This window comes from Pipistrellus kuhlii, unplaced genomic scaffold (genome assembly GCF_014108245.1).
Source record: "Pipistrellus kuhlii isolate mPipKuh1 unplaced genomic scaffold, mPipKuh1.p scaffold_m20_p_4, whole genome shotgun sequence".
Classification (NCBI taxonomy): domain Eukaryota; kingdom Metazoa; phylum Chordata; class Mammalia; order Chiroptera; family Vespertilionidae; genus Pipistrellus; species Pipistrellus kuhlii.
Window position 1 is genome coordinate 26,508,533 of NW_023425540.1, and position 24,725 is coordinate 26,533,257.

A 24,725-nucleotide genomic window follows, 5' to 3' on the forward strand; every position below is an offset into this window, starting at 1 on the left:
AGAAAGCTAGAGGACAAAATATCCAATTGACATATAAATGGGGATTTACTACAATGACTGTGCTGGTGGTTTGTTTGAAGTTCCCAAGCAATGGAAGATTTAAGCAGAGCTCTGGCCAGTTTGCCTCAGTGGATAGAGTGCCAATCTGCAGACTGAAGGACCCCAGGTTCAATTCAGGTCAAAGGCACATGCCTGGGTTGTGGGCTCAGTACTTAGTGGGGGTGTGTGCAATCCCCAGTTGGGGGCATACAGGAGGAAGACAATCAACGATTCTCTCTCATCATTGATGTTTCTGTTTCTCTCTCCCTATCCCTCTCTGAAATCAAATTTTCATATATATTTTAAAAACTGCTTTCTGAAAGTTATATATGCAAATAGTGATATTTAAGTTTAAAAACATTTAAAGGAAGCTAATTCTTTTCTTTTTTTAATTTTTGCTGTATTTTAGCTAGCAGTTTGCAGACACTTTATTTGTGTTCAGAAACAAATAATTCGCACCCCTCTCCTCCCTTAATTTGACCAAGCATTAGCTTCTATTTCATGTTCTAAAGTGAGGAAGCTCATTGAACAAAGTTAAATGGACCAAATCTGAACTTATCTGATTGATTTTTAAATGAACAAAATATGTCATGCAATTCTGTTTGATTCTTTTGGTTATAATTATTCAAACATGTAGCCAAGTACCATGTTTCCTCCCAAATATCTTACAAAACTAATCTTTTTCTGGTTTTCTCCTGGCTTCATTCACTCCTTTTCCTCACATTTTCGTGAGCTCAAGACAGCTAAAGTTCAGAGTGGGACTGGGGAGCATTCCCATTTCCCCATATTTAAGTCTCTTGTAAACCAAATATTTGTTACAAGCAAAATGTGTCTGAGGAATGTTTATCAGACTAGGTTTTTATTTGGCTTTGTCCTAGAATATTAGCCTTTTATAAATTTTTTTTTTTGCCCCATTTCAATGGTTTCTTTGATGTCTTGTTTTGACCAGCTGCTGCGCTTTTTGTGGCTGTCCATTTACATCACTTTAAAAAATGGTACATAAATGAAATTTGAACAAAATGAACAGTGCTTTCACATTGTTTCAAAATCAAACATGTTCCTAAGGAATCTGATTTGTGGCAGATGGAGAACAAAACCTTCCAGAGGGAGGGCTGTTAAATGAGTCTTAATTGCTTGCACATGAAAATATAGTGACTAAGATTGTGTGCACAATTAGGAATTTAAACATGGAGAAAAGAACTGACGTGGAACCAGGCAGACGTTTTTGCAGGCATAGCTGTTTTCTTGGGAACATAGACAATAGAAGACACATTAGTCAAGGAAAACAATGTTAAGAGAAATTTAGTTGTCTTTCCTTCATTCTTCCTTATGTCAACCTTCCAATTCTAAGGATGCATTTGTCTCTAAAACTCACTGATGGAAGTGTCATAGTACACTCAAGGAACAAAAGGTTTATTCAAGAACTAGAATTTCTTTTTTCTTACTGTGCACCAGATACTACTAGGCTTGGAGTTTATTCATCTCATTTAACCCTTATAATAACCCTCTGAAAGAGTTTCGTTATTATCTACATTTTATAGATGAGAAAACTGAGGCTCAGAGAATAGCCTGCCCAAACTTAAAAGGCTAACAAGGGGAAGAGTCAGGATTCCCTATGTTGATTTAAGTGAATTCAAAGCTTACCTCAAAGAATATCTAGCTACTCCACTGAGAAAAGATATGGACCTTTTTATAAAACTAACAGTAAGGTGGCTCTACTTTCAATTTCAAGTCAATAATGCCTTCCCTTGCATTGGGTGACACAGCATGGTGAGGACGGTGCACAGTCCAGAGATGGCTAGGTCTGCTCAGGGCTGAGATGACAGATATAGAGGCAGCTGTGGTTTAAGAAGTTTGTTCAGAACATGGGGTGAGGAGTTCGGTGGTCAGGTCAGCACCTTTGTGGCTCTGTAGGCAGCACCTGTAGGGGCAGTGAGGTTCTACCTGACTAGCTCTGCCACAATGTGGGCCACTCGTTCTGGGTCCCATGAGAGCCTTGAGGTTGGGCCATCCTTCTTACTATCACTGACTTTCCAAGTGAGTAGGTTGCAAAGTGTTCTACAGTGAACTTCCATTGATCTTCAGAGACTTAAATCCACCTCATCCCATTGATAAACCTAAATGCCTTTTCTTGGGACCTCAAATTCCCCTTCAGATTTTTTCTCCTTTGGAAACCTGAGCATTACTGGTTCTAAGGGGCCTTTGATGAATGCCAATGTGTGGATATTCAATGAACCATCACATGATTTTAAAAACCCAACTCATTCACATACTGGGGGAGAGGATACTACTTACATGTTCTCAAAAAGTTGAGAGGCTTACAAAAAAATCATTCTTTTTCTATTATTCTGTATTCCTTAAAGAAAATCTAATTAGGTTGTGACTAGACAGTGGTCGCCAACCTTTTGGACCTCGCAGACACCAGTGAGATAAGAGGACTGGCCTCACTACACTATTTATTTTGCTAACGTATTTCTCAGTAAACTGCTTTTTGTAATATTAAGGTTTGCAGACCACTGGCTGGCAACTGTTGTATTAGAGCACAGTCCATCTATGTTATTATCAAGTGAAGACCATAGGAGTGCAAATCTATGTTATTATCTATGTTATTATCAAGTGAAGACCATAGGAGTGCAAATTATTATTATCTATGTTATTATCAGTCCATCTATGTTATTATCAAGTGAAGACCATAGGAGTGCAAATTATTCTTTGCTTTGATTCCTATATTTGTAAGTAAAGCAGAAGCCATAGATCATGGCACCTGGTGTAGAATGAAGCATACAAGAGTAATCAACAAATGTGTGTGGATCAAATAATCAGGCAGTCAAATCATGTTTGTGATTTGGAACTGAATTTGAAGGGATACATTGATGATCAGGTACCATCCTGGATCCCTAAGAACATTAATATCACAAAGAGCAGTTTACTGAGAAATACATTAGCAAAATAAATAGTATAGTGAGGCCAACCCTCTTACCTCACTATAATCAATATTTATGTTTGGCTCTTCAGTATTTATTTCCTCTTTTTAACAGCACTCTAGTTTCTTTCAGGAAATTACTTGGCATCTCCATTGGATAATTCTAATAATAGCAGAGACCACGATAATCAAGTGCTTACTCTGTGTCATGTATTGTGCTTAATTTTTCATATATCCTCACAAATGATTTTCAAACTAAAGGTAGTTACTACCATTATGTCCACTTCAAAAACAAGGGGCTTGAGGATTCTAAAAGTTTAAATGAATTAAGCAGAAATATCTGTAAATGGCCGAGCTAGAATATGAATGCACATAATCTGGCCCCATAGTTTAGGCTCTAACTACTACGTTATGTTATAATGTCTGGCAGAACAGCCAGGAGTCCTGTTCTCCTTTAGCCAAGACATAATACACAAACTAGAACAATTAGACCCCTTTTATTGGAATTTGGCTCTTAAACAAATTAACGAAGAAATTAAAAACAATTGCAGGGGTCACTCGATTGCTCCTACTGTGAGGATTTTCCCTTAATTTGTGCCTTTTTGGTTCTCTGAAGATTCATAGACTCTGACCCTCAGCATCCTCACAAATTTTCCTCATTAATCCTGTAATCAGGGGATCATTGCTGATAGACCATTATCTAAGTAAAGATGATAAGCAAGCCTTGGAGAGAATTGTATGGAATCCTCAAGAACAGAGTGCTGTGCCCAGTCATAGTTTAACAGACTCAGTGAGAGACAATGTATGACAAAATGCCAGGCTAATTTCCTCTTTGCCCTTTCTGTTGAAATGCTGAGGGCTTGGGATCTTCTCTAAGCCAGTGGGCTTGGACACCCTGGCCTTCTCTTTTATCTCCAGCACCCCAGCACTTCTGTAAATAGAACCTGATAGGGAGGGTCTGTAGAAACACAAACTTTCTGAAGTGTGGCTGAAGGTAAAAAAAAAATATTCCTAGAGACCATTCCCCCACAAACTGATTAAAATTCAGAATAAGCATGAAACTGCAGATGAAGCTGTCTCCTTCACAGTGTCACCTGGGAAGATATATTTAGCCCATATGTTGCCACCACTCTAACATCCTAGAACACTCTTGAAATTGCCTTCAGAGTCCATGTTATACTTATTTCAGGTGCCTCAAAAGTCTTTGGAGTGGATTCATTCCTAGAAGTACCCTCATTCTGGGTAATCCAACATCCTGTTTGGTGACTAAGGTTGATAAGCATATTGAAAATATTTTGATAGTAAGCCAATGAGATGTTTTTTGTTTTGTTTTGTTTTTTGTTTTTTCTTGTATGGCCTGTAAGTTGCCTATAAGTCCATTTCCAGAATGCTTTCAGTGAGGACAGCAGGGCTAAAAGATATAGATTGCAAACAGGACTACTTTGAGGGTAAAAAATAATTTAGTAACACAATGACCTATTGAAAGTTTTATCAACATATAAAGCACTTTTCATCTATTTATTAACAAGAGCTAATGTTTTTATTACCAGACAGTGTGCTAAGTTTTTATATAGATTATATAATGTAATTCCTCAGAATTAGAAAGGTATTTATTATTATTCACCTCATTTTAACTGAAAAGACTCAGGATACAGAGTAACGTCTTGCAGGGGTCCTCAAACTTTTTAAAGTGGGGGCCAGATCACGGTCCCTCAGAGAGCTGGAGGGCCGGACTATATGAACTACTAATTCCTACTGTAACACCTCGGCTGCGCTCACTGCCCAAAAAACCTGGCGGGCCGGATCAGACTCCTCTGTGGGCTGCATGTGGCCCGCGGGCTGTAGTTTGAAGACGCCTGAAAGTCACAAAGTGGGTGAACAGAGAGCCAACAACAAAATCCAGATCTCCTGACTTCTGAGCCCTGTTCTTCCTCCTCTATATAGGTTCTGACTTATATAACAACAATCAAATCAAACTTACAACAGTTTGGTTAAAAAAAACAAAACAAAAAACAAACAAACAAACAAAAAAAACCAACCTACAAGAAGAGAAAACCTAGGGCTATTTTATAAACAATTTCAGTTAAATAGTGCAGCCAGTGCACAAGGAATTAAGAGGCATCTCACCTATTCCACAACTTACCTGTCTTTTTCTAAGTCCCTCCTTGGTGATTGGAAAATATTAATTCTTTTACTATTCTCAGTTCTCTACTTTCTCATGCTGGCAAGTTTTCTCTAAGTTCCCGAATTGGTTCTCCAGACCCTTTCCAGTCTCTAAGCTAAATCTCAGGGTAGACAGCTTCCTGCATCCTCTAGAAAAAAGACCCTACTCTATCCCATTTCTTTCTGCTTTCCTTATTTTACCTACTCATTTATTCATTCATTTATGAACCCTCTGTTTTCTATTTACTTAATGCTTTTTGACATTAAGCAGAACACATTTTCTCTTTCTAAATTCCATGAACCTCTAGGATAATGGTTTTCAAGCCCAGTGGAGGTATTTTATGCTTCATTGGGTCCTCAGAGTCTAAGCATAGTCTTTCACGTGCTGGAGACTGAATAAGTGAAAAAGACTACCCAGAAGGGTCAATTCAGTGGGCAATATGCAAATGTTAGAAACATAGCAGAAAAAGGTCATAAGCAGCCATTTGTGTTGCCCGGCTCATAAAATACAATGACCTAGAAATATGTCAGGAGTTCCAACAGTGCCAAAAAAGAACTACAAAAAAGAGAGAGAAGATGGCACACTCAAAACCAGTAGCTGTATAGACATCAGAAATATCTAGAGGAGATATTTAGGGAATAGAGAGCTAGGAATTTCAGCACTAGAAATGGTATCCAAGAAAATGAGAACAGTTATGGCAAGACCAAACACAGATGATGAATATCACCACCTGATAGAAAATGTTAGTTCAGGGTCAGTAATGCATGGTCCTGGGAGCCAGGTGAGTGCACAAGTTTAAATATTGTTTTACCCTCAACCTTCTGACATACTAGCCTCACTTCTTACTCCAACCAGGGGTCTTTCCTGGTTGATACTCCTGCCCTGAGCACTCTCATGACAACAGGCATTTCAGAAGGTCAGGAAGAGCACTGTGGGGATTGAAGAATGCCTGAAGAATTCCACATCCCAGGTAGGAATCCCTTCCTTGGCTTCTATAACCAACTTCTTAGGTTTTCTCTATATCTATAGATCTTAGCCCCCTTCTTACGCTGCTCTCTATTCATATACATTCAGTAACAGATGACATAATTCTTTATCTTCTATCCCTTAAAAAAAAAAAAGAGGGGGAAAATCCCTAGGGATTAACTTGGGGGAGAGGTAGGAGACAGCAGATGGTGTATTTTTTTAGTTATATGTCAGTAAATTTTAAGGAGAGAAGTCTAATGTTCTGCCTTTGAGTCAGATGTAATTGATACTTTGTCATATGAAGCTATGTATTGAGTAATCAGAAGGTTTAAAAGAGATTATGCAGGCCCGCTCATGTGGATCATTGGTTGAGTGTTGACCTGTGAACCAGGAAGTCACGGTTTGATTCCCAGTCGGGAACATGCCCAGGTTGTGGGCTCAATCCCCAGTGTGGGGCATGCAGGAGGCAGCCGATTCATGATTCTCTCTCATTGATGTTTCTCTTTCTCCCTCTCCCTTCTTCTCTGAAATCAATAAAGATATATTTGAAAAATAAATAAAAGCAGAACAAAGTATCACATCTTAAAAAAAAAGAGATTATGTATGCAATCATTAGTACATAGCAAATATCAGAAAGTGTTACTTTTCATTAATATTAATATTCATAATACGTCCAACCAATCTTTAAAGCATTTTCTGAGAAAGTGGAAGAAAGGATTCTATGAGTGAACTTCCCATTTATTCAGAGAATTAAACGATTTAGGGTAACATTTAACAGTAAAATTTAGGAAATAAGGCCCAAAGGAATGTTCATTGTTTTGTTCCATCACAGTCTTATATTTCTGAGAATATTTTACAAGGCATACATAGATGGAAAGCACTTTGTGGATAAAGTGGGAACTTAAGAATGCAGCTTTTGTTGTTCTTTTTTTCTTTATTTTTTAATAAGGAGACTTGGTAATGACAAAAAGAATACAGTTACTAAACCTAACATTTCCTAAACTCCCACCCCTGTACACAAACATGGACACGATACTTCATTTTCTTCTAGGAGAGCAGCAATCTGGTCTTAACTAAAATCTTGTGTACTCTTTGAGAGATAACAGCAATGCCAGCTCAGATGATGACGACCATGATGACGAGCATTGCACAGATAATAATATCACCTTGTATTCTCTTCCACTAATTGCAGAACACACATTATCTTGCTTATCCTAGACAGACAGTGATTTTCCAACAAATTACCAGCAATTCAACGGCAACTCTGTACACAGCAGTACTCTTACCTACTTTATTCAATGTTCTTTTATATTCCCCAATTTGGCCAATCATGGTTTACCTGGGAGAACTTGTTAATAATATAGACTCTGATCCTTACCCGAAGATTCTCTTCTGGGTTGCCTGGAAATCTGTCTTTCTATGTTTCAATCATCCCTAATCAGGCAGGTTTAGGAAATAAGGCCCTTATTTTAAGTAAGGGTAATGGGGAAGGAATACTGGCTGACATGAACTTTAGTAACATTTGTATCCTCTATTTTCATGGCAGTTTTTCTGATCAGTTGGAGGATAATAGAGCAGTCATGTCATAGGCTCAATAATCAACAGACAGAGTACAGCCCTATCTAAAGGATATTATTATTTAAAAATACAATCAGTTTTTTACTGTGGCACCCTAATGTTGAAATAGCACTAGGCAGTGTCTCATTAGTACCTTTTTCTTTAAAAAATATTTTTATTAATTTCAGAGAGGAAGGGAGAGTGAGAGAGAGATAGAAACATCAATAATAAGAGAGAATCATTGATTGGCTGCTTCCTGCATGCCCCCTACTGGAGATTGAACCCACAACCCAGGTATGTGCCCTGACTAGAATTGGACCATGACCTCCTGGTTCATAGGTTTACACTCAACCACTGAGCCACTCCAGCAGGGCATTAGTACTTTTCTGTAGGTGAAGAAAGGTAAACAGACCACTGAGACCTGAGAAATCCCTACATGTTTGTCATTATGTACATTCTGTGTAAAATGGTAAATATGTTTGCCTTGTTAATTACCAGTCAACATCCAAAAGTGTCCTAAATTAATTTCTGACATTTCTCTTAGCAATATATTTTTCTAAGGCAAAGGAATCAAAGGAAAACAATAAACAAATGGGACTATGTGAAACTGAAAAGTTTTGCACAGCAAAGGAAACCATCAATAAAATGAAAAGACAACCACTGAGTGGGAGAACATATCCACTAATGATACATCAAATAAGGGGTTAATATCTAAAATTTATAAAGAACTCACATAGTAAGACAAAAACAACAAACAATCCAATGTAAAAATGGGCACAGAACCTTAACAGACACTTCTCCAAAGAGGACATACAGATAGCCAACAGACATATAAAAAGATGCTCAATATCACTAATCATCAGAGAAATGCAAATCAAAAATATAACAGATACCACCTCACACTTGTCAGAATGGCTATCAACAATAAATCAACAAACAAGTGTTGGTGAGGATTTAGATAAAAGAGAACCCTCATGCACTGTTGGTGAAAATACAGATTGGTGCAGCCACTATGGAAAACAGTATGGATATTCCTCAAAAAGTTATAGTCATAGAATTGGAATTGCCTTATGACTCCTCTTCATTCTATTTAGAATTCATTTTTAAGGAGTTTTGAATATTCAGGGTAAGAACATATAGAGAGGAGCCACACACCAAATTTTTTTTGGATTAAAACTACTTTTGTGTTGATTTATGCTTGTCTCCCTCTACAGGTAAAAAGTATGTAATTGTACTAATTTTAATGGCTTGGAGTGAACTTTTATTTTCTGACTTCAATTGCCAAAAGTCCTTGCCTTAGGCTTCTAATCTTTATTTACTTGAGGACCTCTAGGTGAGAATCAATGGATAAAATCAAAATAGCTCTAAATATAAAGACCTGTCTAGGGAGAAGGGATACAATATATTCTAATTTTCAAGTCTATGTAGAAAATCCCAATCTAGTGCTGAGAAATTAGTGACCTTTAGTGTTTCTTTTAGTTTCTTCAAAACATACACTTCCATGGTGGGTCTGAAGGCTAACCTAATTTGTTGGGTGACTTTGTGGAGGTGTGAGAAGGTCCTTGGACTTAGAAAAAGGAATCTTATATGTATTCCTACCTCTGCCTCTACGTAACATTTTCCCTCACTAGGCCTCAGGATTCTCATCTTTAAAATAGAGAAGTTTAAATAAAGGTTTTCTGACTTGCATTCATATATGAAAATTCTCAATTTCAAAATACTTCAATAGAGCAATTGAAAATGTGGAAATAAGCAACCATGAAAATTGGCATTTTGAAAACATGACAATGTTTCATGAGGCAGCTTTTCTTAAGTTAACATTATTTAAAAATGAAATGCTCAAAATGACTAATTGTGCCCCAAAATACATGACTATACTCTCCAAACAAAACAGCACAATGCAGGTATGGCTTTGGCATCTCTCACTCTCTGCTGCCCTCTCATGTTTCAACACACCCTTCAGTTCTGATATTCACTGCCTCAGGACCCGTGCAGGTGAGACTGCTGTAATGCAGGGATTCCTAAACATCCTGCCGTGACTGTTGGAAAACAAAATCATAAATGAAATGTACCAGAAAAGCTGGTACAGCATCAGCTTTTGTCCTCCTCCTCCACTCTATCAGTTTTTAAATTAACGTTAGGAACACAAGAAGTCAGGCACAGAGTAGGGTTGTAGGAAGAAACAAAGAAACACTTGGTGAGTTACTCAGAGCCTGCTGAGCTTTATTCTTCATCTAACTTCTCTCCAACTCCTGCAATCCCACGGAGACTTAGGGACTCATATCTCCAGTCTTCAAACGAGCAGGTAAAGCAAATGAGAAAGATGGGGTTTACATTCAAGCTCCAAATGGCACACACCATCTTTATCCTAAATCATACTAAAGAATAAAATAACTATCTGTATAATAAAAACCCAGTGGTCGCAACACTGTAAATGACCAAAGAACCAGTCACCATGAGGGACTTGACGCTGCATCCCATGGCATGCTGGGTCTGGGTCTCATGCGATTTTGCACACTGGGCCTCTAGTTTAGTAATAAGGCTCTGTTATGAATGTATTTATATTTGGAAGCCTTAATGTAAAAACGTTGTGAAATCATTTTACAGTTATGTATTTATCTGTTGTGCATGGGAAAAAAACACACAAAACTGTTGCAGGACTAAAATGCTTTAACCCTAATGATATACAAGAAACTTTCCTGGCTTTACCACATGTAAAATGGAATAACCTCAATGGGGAAAAAAGTAACTCACAATTACTAAATTTTAGTAAGTCACAGTGCCCTCTGGTCTTGCTCCTGTGCCTCCATACTATGTAAACATTCCAAGAGGTCTCTTACACGTGTTCAAAACCAAGTCTGTGCCCTTTGAAGTGTAGCTACTCTCCCTTCAATCAGTGCCAAGCAACTGCCAAGGCAGGTGGACAGCTGACTTGACCACTAAGCACCCACCATCTCTTGTTGGGCACAACAGTCTCCAATGCTACCTGCAGCTGCTCCTCTGGGAGGATGCTCCAGTGGGCTGGCTCCTGTGTGACCTCAACTACAAAAGGTTTCAGGCACCAAAATAGCACTGCACTCTGCTTATAACACAATGTTGGAGTCTTGCTTAGTCCAAAAACAACAGAGGTGGGGGGGAGGGTTTGCCCCTCTTCGTAGGGGTCAGAACTAGTGCCCAGAAGCAGCACTGGGGACAAGGTTCTACATGGTGTCTCTCACTAGAGGCCCCAGGCACATGCTCACACAAGCTTAGCCTGTTCATCCCTTAACATAGATAATGGATAGAAACAAAGGGTCTAGTTCTAATATGGCCTAATTTGTACCCACAAGTTCCTGGCCTGGGGCCTAGGGACAGTGGGACTATAGAAATATCTGACCTAGTTCAAACGTAAGCTAACTGACATTTAATTTGGGTTTTTGAAAAGGAAATCTGTTACTCAAAGAAGTTTAATACACAAGAATTTCAGTTATTATTCATCTCTCGATCAATGTCAAGAACAACAGTGGTGAAACAGATGTGTACTATGAAATGACAGTTGAAAATCATCACCAATAAAAATCTTGAAATAAACATAGAAAAAATAACCAATAATTTAATATTCACTGAACACAACTCTCATTTGAAAAGACATTCAGGAAAAAACAGCTTTAATAAGTGTTGCAGAATCAACTCTGATGTAAAAATCACTAACAAGCCAGGTTGAAAAGTGCTGACTAGTCATTCACTATAACTTAATAAGCTGCTCCTCAGCATATTAAGAGTTAGAGTCCAAGGGAGACACTTGAAGCAAATGAAATATTGGTATATTTTAGATAATATGTTAATTTCCTTCTGGTAATAATTTTAGAAAACATAGGTTTTCTTTCCCAGGCAATTAGAATAATGAATCAATTGGGGTTTCAAGAAATGATTAAATGAAGTCAATTTGATTTCAGGTTCAGTAAAATGAGACCATTTGTTCTGTTTCGGTTCAGTTGAGGTCAAGTCTCATGTCTAAAATAGACTAACAGGAATTAGGATAATTTTATTTTTCCGCCCTTTATGTCCCTCATACTTCTTTCCACATTTCTTCCCCAACTTCTGTTCTGTTGATTCCATTGAACTTTTCTACATTGTATAATTACTTTTTCTCACCCCTCCCAAGCTGAATTTATTCTCAACTCTCTGGGTGCAAATCAGGGACCACTGGAAGGGTGTTCTTTCTATACACAACTGGGATAATGATAAACTAGGAAGGTAACTTTCATTTATGCTTTCACTGTCATTAGACCACGCTACCAAATATTAACCTCACACTGATAACATAATAAAACCAGCAACAACAATGTCAACATTTTGAAGGAAAAGATACTCTCAAAATATATATGCCTAGAGCAATGCTAAATTTAGTATAAACACACATTTAAAGCATTCCAAAAGTGGTACCTCAGTAAAGATTTTTCAAGGAATAGTTCCAATGGACAGTTTGTGCGATCCATGAGAGAAGTGGTATGGAGAGAATAAAGTTTTAATTTCTTTAAGATTCAAAAATTGCAGTATAAAATTGGTGTTAATATGATGTTGAATCTTGGGAAATATGGTTTCTTCCTTGACATGAGAAGAGTAAGCTCCCAGACCTTTCTTACCTGTTATGGTGGCTTTGTTGATGGACGGTTGGTTGCACATGGGTGATCTTCTGACAAAGAGAGAAAAATACAAAGCAGTCAATATGGGGTGCTTGTTGACTTGGTGACTCTCTGAGTCATTTCAGATCTGCCATTTTAACGGAAAGGATTATTTTTGTTAGGACATGTAAATAAGATTTCTCTTTAGACCAGCCAGTGGAGTGCTTAGATGCCTTCCTTCCACAGAATTCAAGGATGAGCTTGGCTCTGTGAGTGCCCAAGGTCATATGGGACAAGGCAGAGTGATATATACTTTGCTATCACTGAAAGGAACAGAGCTTAGCTGTGTGTAGTGAATTTTACTATTCTGATGTCTAAGGAGGCTGATTTGGTTTGAATCAATAAAAGAAATACAAATCTGCATTGACCAAAGAGAGAGTCTATCCAATAATATTGTTTGGTTAGATGTCATCCTGGGCAGCATACTGTATGCCAAGATCAGGCATAAGATATGTATGACTTTCGATCTTCTGCTGGCTGCTCTTTTCCGTTTTAACCTGTTCTGTCACTGTCAATCAATTGAAAACTTGTGTCTTGCATAGAATGGAACTCAGGTCCCTCCTTGGACACAGAAGGCCAGGTTGATGCCTTCCTTCTGACTGATCAACTGTTTGCCTCCCATAGGTTTAGATGCTGGTACCCAAGTGACTATGTCTGAAGGAAGTGTAAAAGGAGTTATAAAGTTTCTTGTTTGCCACTTAAAACAATTTCCTGGATAAAACTTAAGACTGAAAAGGATTGGGAGAGATACCAGTAGTCCATCCCTCCTGCAGGACTCAGACTTTCCAAACAGGAGGTGATTGAGATACCAAATGCCAGAGCCCCAGGGGTTTCTTGGAGTGAGCAGACTGGGTGTGGCCATGGGGCACAGAAGACCTGCGGCCATGAGTAAATACCTCTGAGCACACGCTCATGTCCCCTCAGGTCCTCATACTGCGTCACCACCTTGGTCTTCCAGACAACGAGCTCGTGCAGAGGGATGACTCAGTACCAAGCACTACGCCAGGCACAGGGAAAACAAGTCTGAACTGCTTCAACCCAGGCTACTGGGGACTGGCATTCTCAAGATCACTCAGTTTAGACAAGCAAACAGGTGAATTGAGTATAGAGACATTTGAGCTAACACAGGAGTTGGGTATAGGACACGCTCACACAGAGACGGAAAGATATATCATTCAGTTTAGGGGTGTGTGTATGTTGATTCTTAGGGATGATGCCCCAAAAGAAATTATAATTAAGCTGTGACCTAAAGAATGAATGACAATTAGCCCAGTGGGTGAGGACAGGAAGAAGAAAGTAAGAAAAGAAAAAAAAATGTTCAGGCTGAGGGAACGGGGCTACACAAATTCATTACCTAGAAAACAGGACAGTCAACTGAAGCTTTTTAGTTCTATGCAATTATTTGGATTAAGGCATTTATACTGATTTCTAAGAAACCTTTTTATACCAAAGGAAATAGGTGCACAATAGCTAGAGCTTTTAAAAAACAAACAAACAAACAAAACAACCATGAAAAATGTGAATTTGGGAGGTCAGTTTTATTATTATGGGATGAAAAGTTCAGATTTTTGTGCTCTTTAAGAAGTAGTAGCTCCTATGAAATTTTATACACTTAGATAAATTATAATTCCAAATAAATTTCTACTTATTGTTCTCCTAATATTGATTTAAAGAAATGTGTTTTTTTTCTGGCAATTGATTAGAGTTGATATTTTAATAATATTTTATTATTAATAGATTATCAAAATATTGAGCGTTTGAATAACTAATCAGTTTTATATTTAATCTTAAAATTAATTTCCTCTTTAAATATTTCAGTTATTTATCCCCATTGTAATCATTTCCTATCTCAGCTTCCCTTTTTTCAAATGCTTCCTCTGTTATCATAGAAATTACAATTTTATTAATTGCTCTAAGATGCTGTTGATCTGAGGGTTGGTAACAGTTGGCAGAAAAATCAAAGATGTTTGCTATGCTCTGATGCTTCCCTAAGTCATCAATGACTTAGAGTTAAGAGGATGACTTTGGATTGACATTAGGCTTGATGAGATGATTTGTCCGTGGTTAATTTGTGAAGTAAGCCAAAACTATAAAGTTACCCTGCGTGTAAATAACTGGGCAGAGGACTGATTTTGCCAGGTGATTTCTGACAGGTGGACTCACCATATTTATTTGTCATATTGCTTCAGTTCTGACATTAGAACCATCACTACCAAGTATTTATAGAAAATTAACAGGACATCATATGACTTAGTGTAAATGGCTGGACAACAAGGCAAGGGAGGACTCAAAGAGAAATCTAATATAGTGCCTCGAGGTCAATGAAACAGAAAAAACACTGTATGAAAGTTCAGGATGAAGGGCAGAAAACAAAGGGTGACTTACTTGCTAGGTGCTCGCTCTTGCATATTAGTTAATGCAGCAAAGTTGTTTCGTACAGTTCGCAGGCTGGCCAAGACCTAGGATAAAAGAAAAAAACAAAGATTCTTTACACTTCTGGAAGTAGGGCCATCTCTAATGCAATTTAAAATGGTTTGCCAATTTAGAAAAATGGCTTGTTAAATGAAAACTTGATATTGCTTGCAACTTGGTTTCATATTATCCTACTGAAGCATCTCCACCTACTCAGTAAGGTTTACATGCATCTGTGTGAAACCTAGAGAGGCCCAACGAAAAGGACTTTCCTTCTGCTTCTCCGTGTGGTCTGTGAACAGTGGGACAGTCCCAGCAGTCTCCACGGCCACTAACACAATAAATCTCAAGCGATACACATCTAGCATGATTCATTTCTATGTAAATTTGAAACTGTGTAATAGAAAACATGATTAAAGTCTTACTTTAAAGGTGAAATTAAAAAAAAATTAACCTCAAATTCTCTTCAGAAACTCATCAAGAATGTCATCATTTGAAAGGCAACAACTAAGTAAATTAAAAAAAATTTTTTTTCACCTTTATTACATGGCTAGTCCAGCTAGTAAACAGAAAATTATTTGCTTTGTTAGGATTGTTTGAATCATGAATTATAAGGTATTCAGGGAGGCATGTCTCACATAAAATCGGACCACCATGTATGTGCACAGTGCCTGGCCCACAGAAAATACTCGATAAAATTTTGTTTAATAAGTGACACAACATATCCATACACCAAAGGCAGGACCAATGGGTTCTGCTATCTCTGACAGCCCTTCCTTTTTCTAATTCAGTGAAACTAGAAAGTGGAAAAGAACTAGAAGTGAGACTTAGGAAGGTTACAAGAGCTTCTTACTTTCTCCTAGAATAGGCAAGTTTTCTCTAGGGTGAAACTCAGATTAGGTGAAATTATAGGTAATCTGGGTGACAACCAGAATGTTAAATTATCTAAAACACAGATAACAAATATGCTATCAGGTACTATATAACAATTCAGACAACCTCTGTTTCCAATGTGTGAATTTAGACAAGTTGCATTTCCCTGGAGCTCAGTGCCCTCATCTATAAACTGGAATAGTTATATCTATCTCAAAATGTTGTTGTGAAGATGATATGGAATGACAGGTTAGGTGCCAAGAGCAATGTCCGGCAAAGGAAAGTATCCAGTGAAGATTCGCTCATTTTAGCAACATTCCATTTGATCAGTGGTTCTCAACCTTTCTAATGCCTCGACCCTTTAATACAGTTCCTCATGTTGTGGTGATCCCCAACCATAAAATTATTTTCATTGCTACTTCATAACTGTAATTTTGCTAGTTATGAATCATAATGTAAATATCTGTGTTTTCCGGTGGCCTTAGGCTCTATAGCAGTGGTTCTCAACCTGGTTCATGATTTACAGGTTGAGAACCGCTAGCAGGGTCGCTTAAGAATGTAATTTTATGGTTGGGGGTCACCACAACATGAGGAACTGTATTAAAGGGTCGAGGCATTAGAAAGGTTGAGAACCACTGCATTTGATTAATGACTTGGCCTGAGCACAGGGAATTACAAATGCCTGTCACTGATAATATAAAATGGTAATATAAATATATGTAGTTTATACAAATATAATGTCTAATCTATATAAATATTATACTTGTGTAAATTAAATTTATAATTGCTCCAAGGTTTTCAGAACTATTTTCAGGTTCCCTCCCTCCGCTCCCATTTGGCACTGACCTAAACAAAAGTCAGTCTAAATACTTTCTAAGAAATTCTAAAAAGTGTCTGAGATGTTTTTTGAAATTGGCATGAATTTGTGGAAGTCATGGGGGTACTGTTTATGCCCCGGGACAGTGACCTTCAGCTCTGTCCCCAGAAAGAGTTAATGGTGCTTCCTAAGGTGCCAACCACGATTAACTCAGTCACTGGGAAAGCCGGTCTCATTATCACATGTAAACAACTCGCAGCACGGAAAGGTCACGCTGCCTGGGACAGCGTATTCAAATAGCCCACTGCTGACATCGGACCATGATGTCTTTCATTCGGCGTGAAATCTTGAATGATGCAGAAATAAATCCAATAAATAATCCACCATCACTAAATCATGCAGGCTTAATTTATGCTTTAAGGATGGAATATCAAATACACGAATACAACATTTTAAATAAGATTATTGCACTCCTTGATCCGTTCTCTAGGTAAAATTCTAACCTCAGAATCTGAAAATTTTATTCTAATAAATTATACTAAGTGCACTACATTTGACAGCTGGGTAAATAGAAATTATGCCGCAAGTAATTCATGTTCTGGGCTCATTTGAAAGAAAATATTGTCATAAAAGACATTCTACAATTGGCTTTCAGTATAAAGGCTTTTGACTCTGTCCTAACAAAGATATTAAATCACATTACTTTGTTTTGGTTTTAAATTTAATGTAATTATTTTTGTATGATTTATATCTTCAGAAGATGCAGAACTTAAACAGAAAAGGGTAAAAAATAAAATGTCTCCCTCTCAATAACAAAGGCAAATTCAAAATTATTGTTATTTCTGAGAGGAGGCAGGGAGATGAAATTGGGGAGGAATACTCCAGAGTGTTGAAAATATTGGGGCTGTTCCATTTCTTAAAGTGTTGATTTTCGGTATTATTCTTTATACTTTAGATAATCTCTACATATGTTCTCTCATATGTATATGTCAAAATAAAAGGTTAATAAAGACATTTCCCTCTCAGTCCCTCCTCTAGACATTGAGCGGTCTGTCCCCTGGTCTACCTGGCTTTTAGGTTGTTTCCTAAAATTTTCCTTTGCAAACATTGCTGCAGTAAATAACCTTGTAAATACACCATTCCCTATGTGTGCAAGTACTAGATCATTGTTTTTGTTGTAGAACAAATAATAGTCTATAAATTTTTATATTACTCTTATCGTCCACATGATGACACATAATACTGGCAGACATATAAAGAAAAATACCAGACAAATCTTAAATCTTATAACTAGTTGATTGACTCTAGGTATCTCCATTGCAAATGCATTGTGTTAATCTTTTTTGGTGTTGTTAATCCTCCCTCCCCTCCTTTCCCCCCACCCGGCTCCCCAGAGAGTAGAAGAGAGGGAGGGAGTAGGGAGAGAGAGAAACATCGATGTGAGAGAGACACATCCATAGGTTGCTTCTGCCCCAACCAGGATGAGGATCAAACCTTACAACCCAGGTATGTACCCTTGACCAGAAATCAAACCCATAACCCTCTTGTCTGCAGGCAGAGACTCAAGGCAGAGACTAACCATTGAGCAAAACCAGCCAGGGCCACTATTTTGGTCTTGTATACTCTCATTTGCATTGTAGAACCAAAGAGTGAGGCATCTGCTACTCTAGGCTGTAGGGGAGAACTGGAAACAGTTTGACCAAGACACTGAGTTGGGATCCAATTAGTTTTTGCTTCTAATTTGGGGCAGGTCTCATTCCCCTTGAATTCAACTCTTTAGGAGGAACCATTGTCAGAGTTTCAATGCTCCGGTAATTTTCTTCATTCCGAATACTTGCTAATCAAAAAGTCCCTAAGGCTTTCATTCACATAGCTTAATGGTTAAAAAATTAAGGTAATTCCTTTCTCTTCTGTCCCTCCAAGCAAAAGTGTAATAAGTCAAGGTAAAAAATACACTGGTAATGGTGAGAAGTATACACTATGGGAAAAATTATAATAGTGTTATGGAAAACTTAAACATAAAGATGGATCATATACTAGCCCAGGAAAGGGTTTAAATGTCATTTATGCATGCTAATCTCAGGTACTTCTGAACATTCACTGAAAATTGCAGGAAATGTGGGCTTCATTAAATAAACAACTGAACATAACAGCCTAAAGGAAATGTATACTTGAATAACAATTATTTATTTAAAATATTAAGAAATTTTTATTTATTTATTTATTTATTTATTTATTTAAATATTTAAGATATGCATACATATAAGCACGGCCAATAGACCCAAGACACTGGGGTGGGTGGGGTGGGGATGAGGGCATGTGATAGGATGTAGGAGAGACTGGGGGAAGGTCATTGGGGAAAAAAAGGAGATATATGTACTACTACATGTAATACTTTAAACAATAATAATAATAAAAAAGATATGGCCACAGTGTTACAAAAAATCCTGCCTAAAAAAATAACAAAGAAATGATTTTGAGGATTGTGTTTTTCATTACCAATACTCTCTATACCACTAGATGGCACTAAAGCACAGACCATGTGTTGCCACTGGCCTTGGGGGAAGTGGGAGGGGTGAAAGAATATCTTGCTTTGGTTTTACTTCCAGGAAAAAACACACCAAAAAACAAAACTGGAGTCAAATTATGATTACCTTTAAGATAGAAAGGTCATTTTGATAGAAAATAAAACCTCTTTCCAAATTATGTGTTGGTCAAATCATACAAAATTGCTCTTTTTGTATGTCAACAAATGTTGATTTATAGATTTCCAGAAGATGATAGCTGTGATTTAATTTTTAAGTGAAGGATAGAGAAAAATTAACAGACAGAAGCAACTGAAATGTAATAAGTATCTTCTTTCCCAGCCTGGCAGGGGGAGCCTGTTCGAGTCAGCAAGTGGGGGACTGTGATGAGGCCACAGGCGGCTGCTGCTCTGTGAATCGAGGATCATTCGGGGGCATTAAAAACATTGGCAGTGTTCTGTGGACAACAGAAGAGTAATGTTCCACAGGGCTGACAACTACTACATTTTTAACAAAATTATCTGAGCTGCTGTCTTTTGGTTAGAGTAAAGGCAAAATGACTCAGTTGTTCCTGCCCTGGATTTTGAAATCGGGCATATATCCTTAGTCTGAATAATGTGAGGGTCCAGCCAGGATCCAAGACCATATTTGGGTATTTTCTATCTTTTCCTTGACCAAAGATACCACTTCTTTTAAAAAACAAACAAACATATTTTGATTGATTTCAGAGAGGAAGGGAGAGGGAGAGAAAGAAACATCAATGATGAGAGAGAATCATTGATCAGCTACCTCCTGCACATCCCACCGTAGGGACTGAGCTGCAACTGGGGATGTGCTCTCACTGGGAATCGAACTTTGACCTCCTAGTTAGGTCGACAACCACTGAGCCATGTCAGTTGGGCTACCACTTCTTTTTAACTTCCAGGTGAGAATTCTGGTTGACCTGGAGTTTTACAAGGTAGTCATAACAAAAAAATGGGACTGGTGCGTCCAAATGCAGCTGACTACAAAGTAGAGTTTCCTACATTTCATCAGTGTTGTATTTCCTTGGTCCCTGCAAGGCCTCTAGCCAAATTGTTTCTGCACTCTTGGGAGAAAAATGCCAGTTGCCAAGTGGTAGGATATGGCGTGGCAGTGGGATTCTCTCAACAAGTAACCTTCGTGCCTAAGGAAATTCCCACACCAAAAAATTTTGGAATTAACATAGGAGAATACTTCAAAATGGAAATAAATCAAATGTTTAAAGCTGTCACTTTTTCAGAAGATAAAGAGGATGCTGAGCTTACAAGGGAATTTATAATAATAAAAGTATAATATGCTAATTAGATTGGATGACCTTCTTTCTGGACAAAGCCACAGCAGGTGGGGGCCATAGTGATGGGAGCAGGCAGGGGCAAGGACTGGGGCCCTTGCCCAAATTTCATGCATTGGGCTTCTAGAAACATAATAAATTGAGAGTGGAAGAGAGTTTAGTTTAAACACACCAGCAAAAATTTCTAACTCTGGCAGTGTTGTGGACGTGGGAGGGTTACTGTAAGATCCTTTCTGATGATGATGTCCATTCAAAATGATTTGGGCTTCAGCCCTGCCCATGAACATGGGATATATCCTTGCATGACTTCCTAAATTCTCTTATAATTTAGGAGTTTATTCTCTTAGTGACACAGGAAACCACAACTGGAGGAAAAGTGGAAAGATCCTTTTGTGTTTTGGAGACACATTTAGGCATAGAAGAAATGAGTTCTAAAAAAGAGTAGAAGATGAGATGGGTTTGGGAGAAGACCTTTGTCCATGTGAGATAGTGAGAGGCTCATTTTAAAGACTTAGGGTAAAGCCCTGGTGGGTGGTTCAGTGGTTGGAGAATTGGCCCACACACTGAAGGGCCTCTGTTTGATTCCTGGTCAAAGACACATACCCTCAGTTGGGTCTCTCTCACATTGATGTTTCTCTCTCTCTTTCTCTCCCCCCTCCCTCCCACTTTTTCTCTAAAAAGCAATGGAGAAAATATTCTTGGGTGAGGATTAACAAACCAATAAACAACAATAAGAAGAATTGTGGTAAAAAAAATGCACAGAAAAATAAGCCTAAAGAAATATAAAATAAAATGTCAATACTAGTTATTTTGGGGTTTGGAATTATGGGAAATTTTCTTTTCTCCCCTTTGCCTATATATCTTTTTTACACTCTCCATGCAAAATTAGATTATTTTGAAGGTAGTATGGTTTTTTCACAAGAATTTAGTATGACATTCCAAACCCCAATGCATGCTAGGGAAAGTGGAGAATTCTTTGGTCTATTTGAACATGTCTCTGAGTGACTTGTCTAACATCAACTGACTTCTGTCCATTGGCAAAAGCACTGTGATATATTAGGCTGAATAATAATGGCATCACCTCAAGTGACATAAACATCTTATATTTTAAGCGTTATAATATTTAGCATTCAATGGTGACTATTCTAACTTGTATTGAAAATTGAGTAGATCAACAAAATAAGGTAGTTATGCCTAATAGGGCTTAAGATAAGACTGCTGCTAACCCTTCTTTCTTATCTGGTTTCCTGAAGATGCTCTATTAATGGTGAAATTGGTCAGGATTTGTAACATGTTATTTATTTATTTTTTAAATTCTACTGGAACTTTCTATACCCCATACCCTAGAAAATTCCATTTTCAAAAACAATGATGAAGCCACTTAAAAAAGAATCTGCAATCTTTGGGGCAATGACCACTTTCTTCAAGGTGATATGAATCATCAAGCTAATCATAAGCAAACTCTTCTAAATACATTCTGGATTATTTTCAGGCATCAGATATGCCTATATATTATACAGAGTTGGTTTATCTTCAAAGTTCTAATTTCTGAGGGTATTAAGTACACATTTATTTAAACAGTTTACTAACACAGACTAAGTGATATTTTACACACACATATATTTCTTAGTGTACTGAAATTCTATTAGTTTTTTAGAGATTATAGAGGTACACTATAGAAAATATCTGATTATTTAAAAGAAAAGATTTCCTTAGAATTTAAGAACACTAATGATAAAGACCAAGTCAGATTTATTAATATATATTAGAAATTAATAAATACTACTTGAAGTAAGAAAGTATCATGTTCGAAATATTTTTCATTTTTTATCATATATTTCGATATATTCAATACCTAGAGATTTTAGTTAGAAGCAGGAATATCTACCTGCACAAGCTCAGGTTGGAAGATTGTTTCTATATTTGGTGATGGTTATTTATATATTTTGCCTGATTTTATCTTTTCACTCCATTTCAGCTCTTAGAAAATATAATGGGTTCTCATTAATAGGCAATTAAAAATCTTTAGCTTTTGATAATTTTGCTATCACAAAACATGATTAAAACATGTGAGCATACATTATTTTGAGCATAGAAATACAATTACTAGAAATAATTTATGAGTTCCACAAAACCTTAAGCAAATAAGACACGAACTGCCTGAAAGGGATGGAGGTTTTATTATACTTTTAATTGCCTTCATTAATTTAAAAACCACTATTATACAGCTGTATTATTTATGGATTCATTAAACGTTTCATCTAAATTATAGCAAAACAATTTCAGAAAACTTGAAAAAGTGAAAGCATTATATATAATTCTACTATCCAAACACTGTCATTATGCATTTCAAAAAACACACCTAGTGTGACATTTTGTGAGTGAAAAAGCCCTTACTGATAACACTAAAAATTCATTAAGCATTTTATTTTGTAGAAATTATGCTATTTTATAAGCCTGGTATTCTTTCAATCTCTTAGCAACCCTATGAGGTGGGTGCTCTTGGCACTGGCACTGTCATTTTGGAGGAAACCCAGCTTGGAAGAATTCAGTGACTAGCCCAAGGCCATTCATTTAGCAGGAGGAGGAGATGGGATTTGAACTCAGGCTTATCATTATATAGCCTTTCCCTCCAATTTTACCAACTGGAAAAAAGAAGTCTTAGAGAAGTTTAATTAGTTGCCCGAGGCACTAGAGCTAGTCTGACATAATTATTTTTTTATAATCTCTCTGGATTACCCATATTCCAATATTTAACATGTCTTGTTAATAGCATTGGCTTGAAACCTGTCTCATGCCCCAAGTTAAATCAGTTTTGTCCTAAGTCTGTCTACACCAGAGGCTCTCATCTTTCCCTGGAAAAGTACTGGGCTCAGATTTTTTTAATTCAATTGCAGATTAGAATGAAAGCTTTCTTGGTGATTCTAATGCTTAGCTATGGTTGAGGATCATTGGTCTATATAAAAGAAAAATCTGGTCATCAACCATTTTATATATATTTCAAAATGCTTTAGATCATTTTATCATCTTCTAGTATTTATGTCATGTGGTTAAAGTATTTTCATGATGTGTGTATCTAAAAGGAACAAATAAATACAAATACATCACTCAGTTAAATCTTTGTACAAATGACATGTAAAAAAAAAGGAGTAAAAAAAGCATGAGGCTGAATTGGAATATTCAATTTCAAGCACTGATCACGTACCTAATTATACTAAATGTGATTTAATCCATAGTATAGCCTTCTGCTTTTAGTGCTATGTCAGTTAAGAAAGCATGGTCCCATTTAAATGTCACTTAGGTAATCTGTAATTTGGAGCAAAGAAACTCTTCAGGTGTATGGGTTTATAGGAAATGGACCAATATGGCCAAGGTCACATGTTCTAGAATTGCCTTCAAATTACTTGAATGAGCCATAGATTTTGTATCTGTACTTGTGCTTGCTTGCAGATTTAGAACCAGAACGAATCCCCCAAATTAAATTTTGAATGAGAAACCTGCCCATGCACCAAACTGTGCTTACCTGAGCAAATGGAGTCACAATCAAGTCATCTCCGTGTCTGGAAAATAAAGCAAATCCAGTGTTAGCGGTTATCAACTAACTCTTGGACCACATTTGATCAATATCGAATGATAACGGTCCACTTTCATAAATTCCCATAGAGAATTACAGTAATTCCATCCTTATGCTTCAGCACAAGCTCTTCCCAGCCACTGGGATGAAAGTATGTCTTCCGGGACGCTAACTAATGTCCAGTTCCCTGAGTAAGAAGAGGAGCTTCTTGACCATCAGCCAAGGTCACTGTTGCTTATTAAGCACACAGGATATGCATTAGTAGAAACAGAGTTTAAGCAGTGGGGCCTGAGCTTTGCTCGCTGTAGATATCAGGAAAGAGTACTGTGGAAGGAGCCAGCAACTGCAGAGGCTTTGGGGAGAGGCCCCTGGTCCATCTACCATGTGAAGGGGATGAGCATCGCGTGTTCGGCATCATGGTGTGTGAGTCTTGGATGGGCTGGGAACTGTAGATGACATGGGACTGCATCATACGCTAATAAAAACCCAGGGCAACTTCTCAACTGACTCACGTCCAGTCGCTGTAATTACAGGGGAATGTTACCCCGTGTGTGCTGTTGCTGCAGCAACCCTAGCTACACCGAGCCTGGGATGCAAGAGCAAGGTGTCAGCATGACGTGCCCCAGAGGGACAGGGAAAGGCAAGGAGAGTTGTGCAACGTGGAGGAAAGTGTGAACCCAGGGCCCCGAGTTCTTCTGCGGCATTGCTTAGCGTGAATAATTGGTGAGAAGGATTTCCAAAATCTCCATGGGACAGTTCTTGACCTGGCTGGCTGAAGCTCTTTAATCAAAAGTGAAGGCAGTTATTCGACACAGAAAGCTGGTCATGACCCTTACTTAGAACCCTGCAATGGAACTGTTCAGTCACTCACGGACTCTGAGAAGGACCTAAGTGACCCA

At 37.7% G+C, this 24,725-nt stretch overlaps 1 protein-coding gene across 6 annotated transcripts in view; it reads right to left on the reverse strand.

Annotated features, from left to right (window-relative positions):
- Positions 1-24,725, reverse strand: part of PDE4D (phosphodiesterase 4D) — a 1,149,946-nt gene that overhangs the window by 150,503 nt on the left and 974,718 nt on the right. For all 6 annotated transcript variants that reach the window (XM_036410645.2, XM_036410646.2, XM_036410647.2 and 3 more), the window contains 3 exons: positions 23,776-23,812; positions 14,699-14,772; positions 12,275-12,324 (listed from right to left, as the gene is read on the reverse strand). In XM_036410645.2, coding sequence (XP_036266538.1) covers positions 12,275-12,324; positions 14,699-14,772; positions 23,776-23,812 — 161 coding nt within the window. The remainder of the gene's footprint in view (positions 1-12,274; positions 12,325-14,698; positions 14,773-23,775; positions 23,813-24,725) is intronic.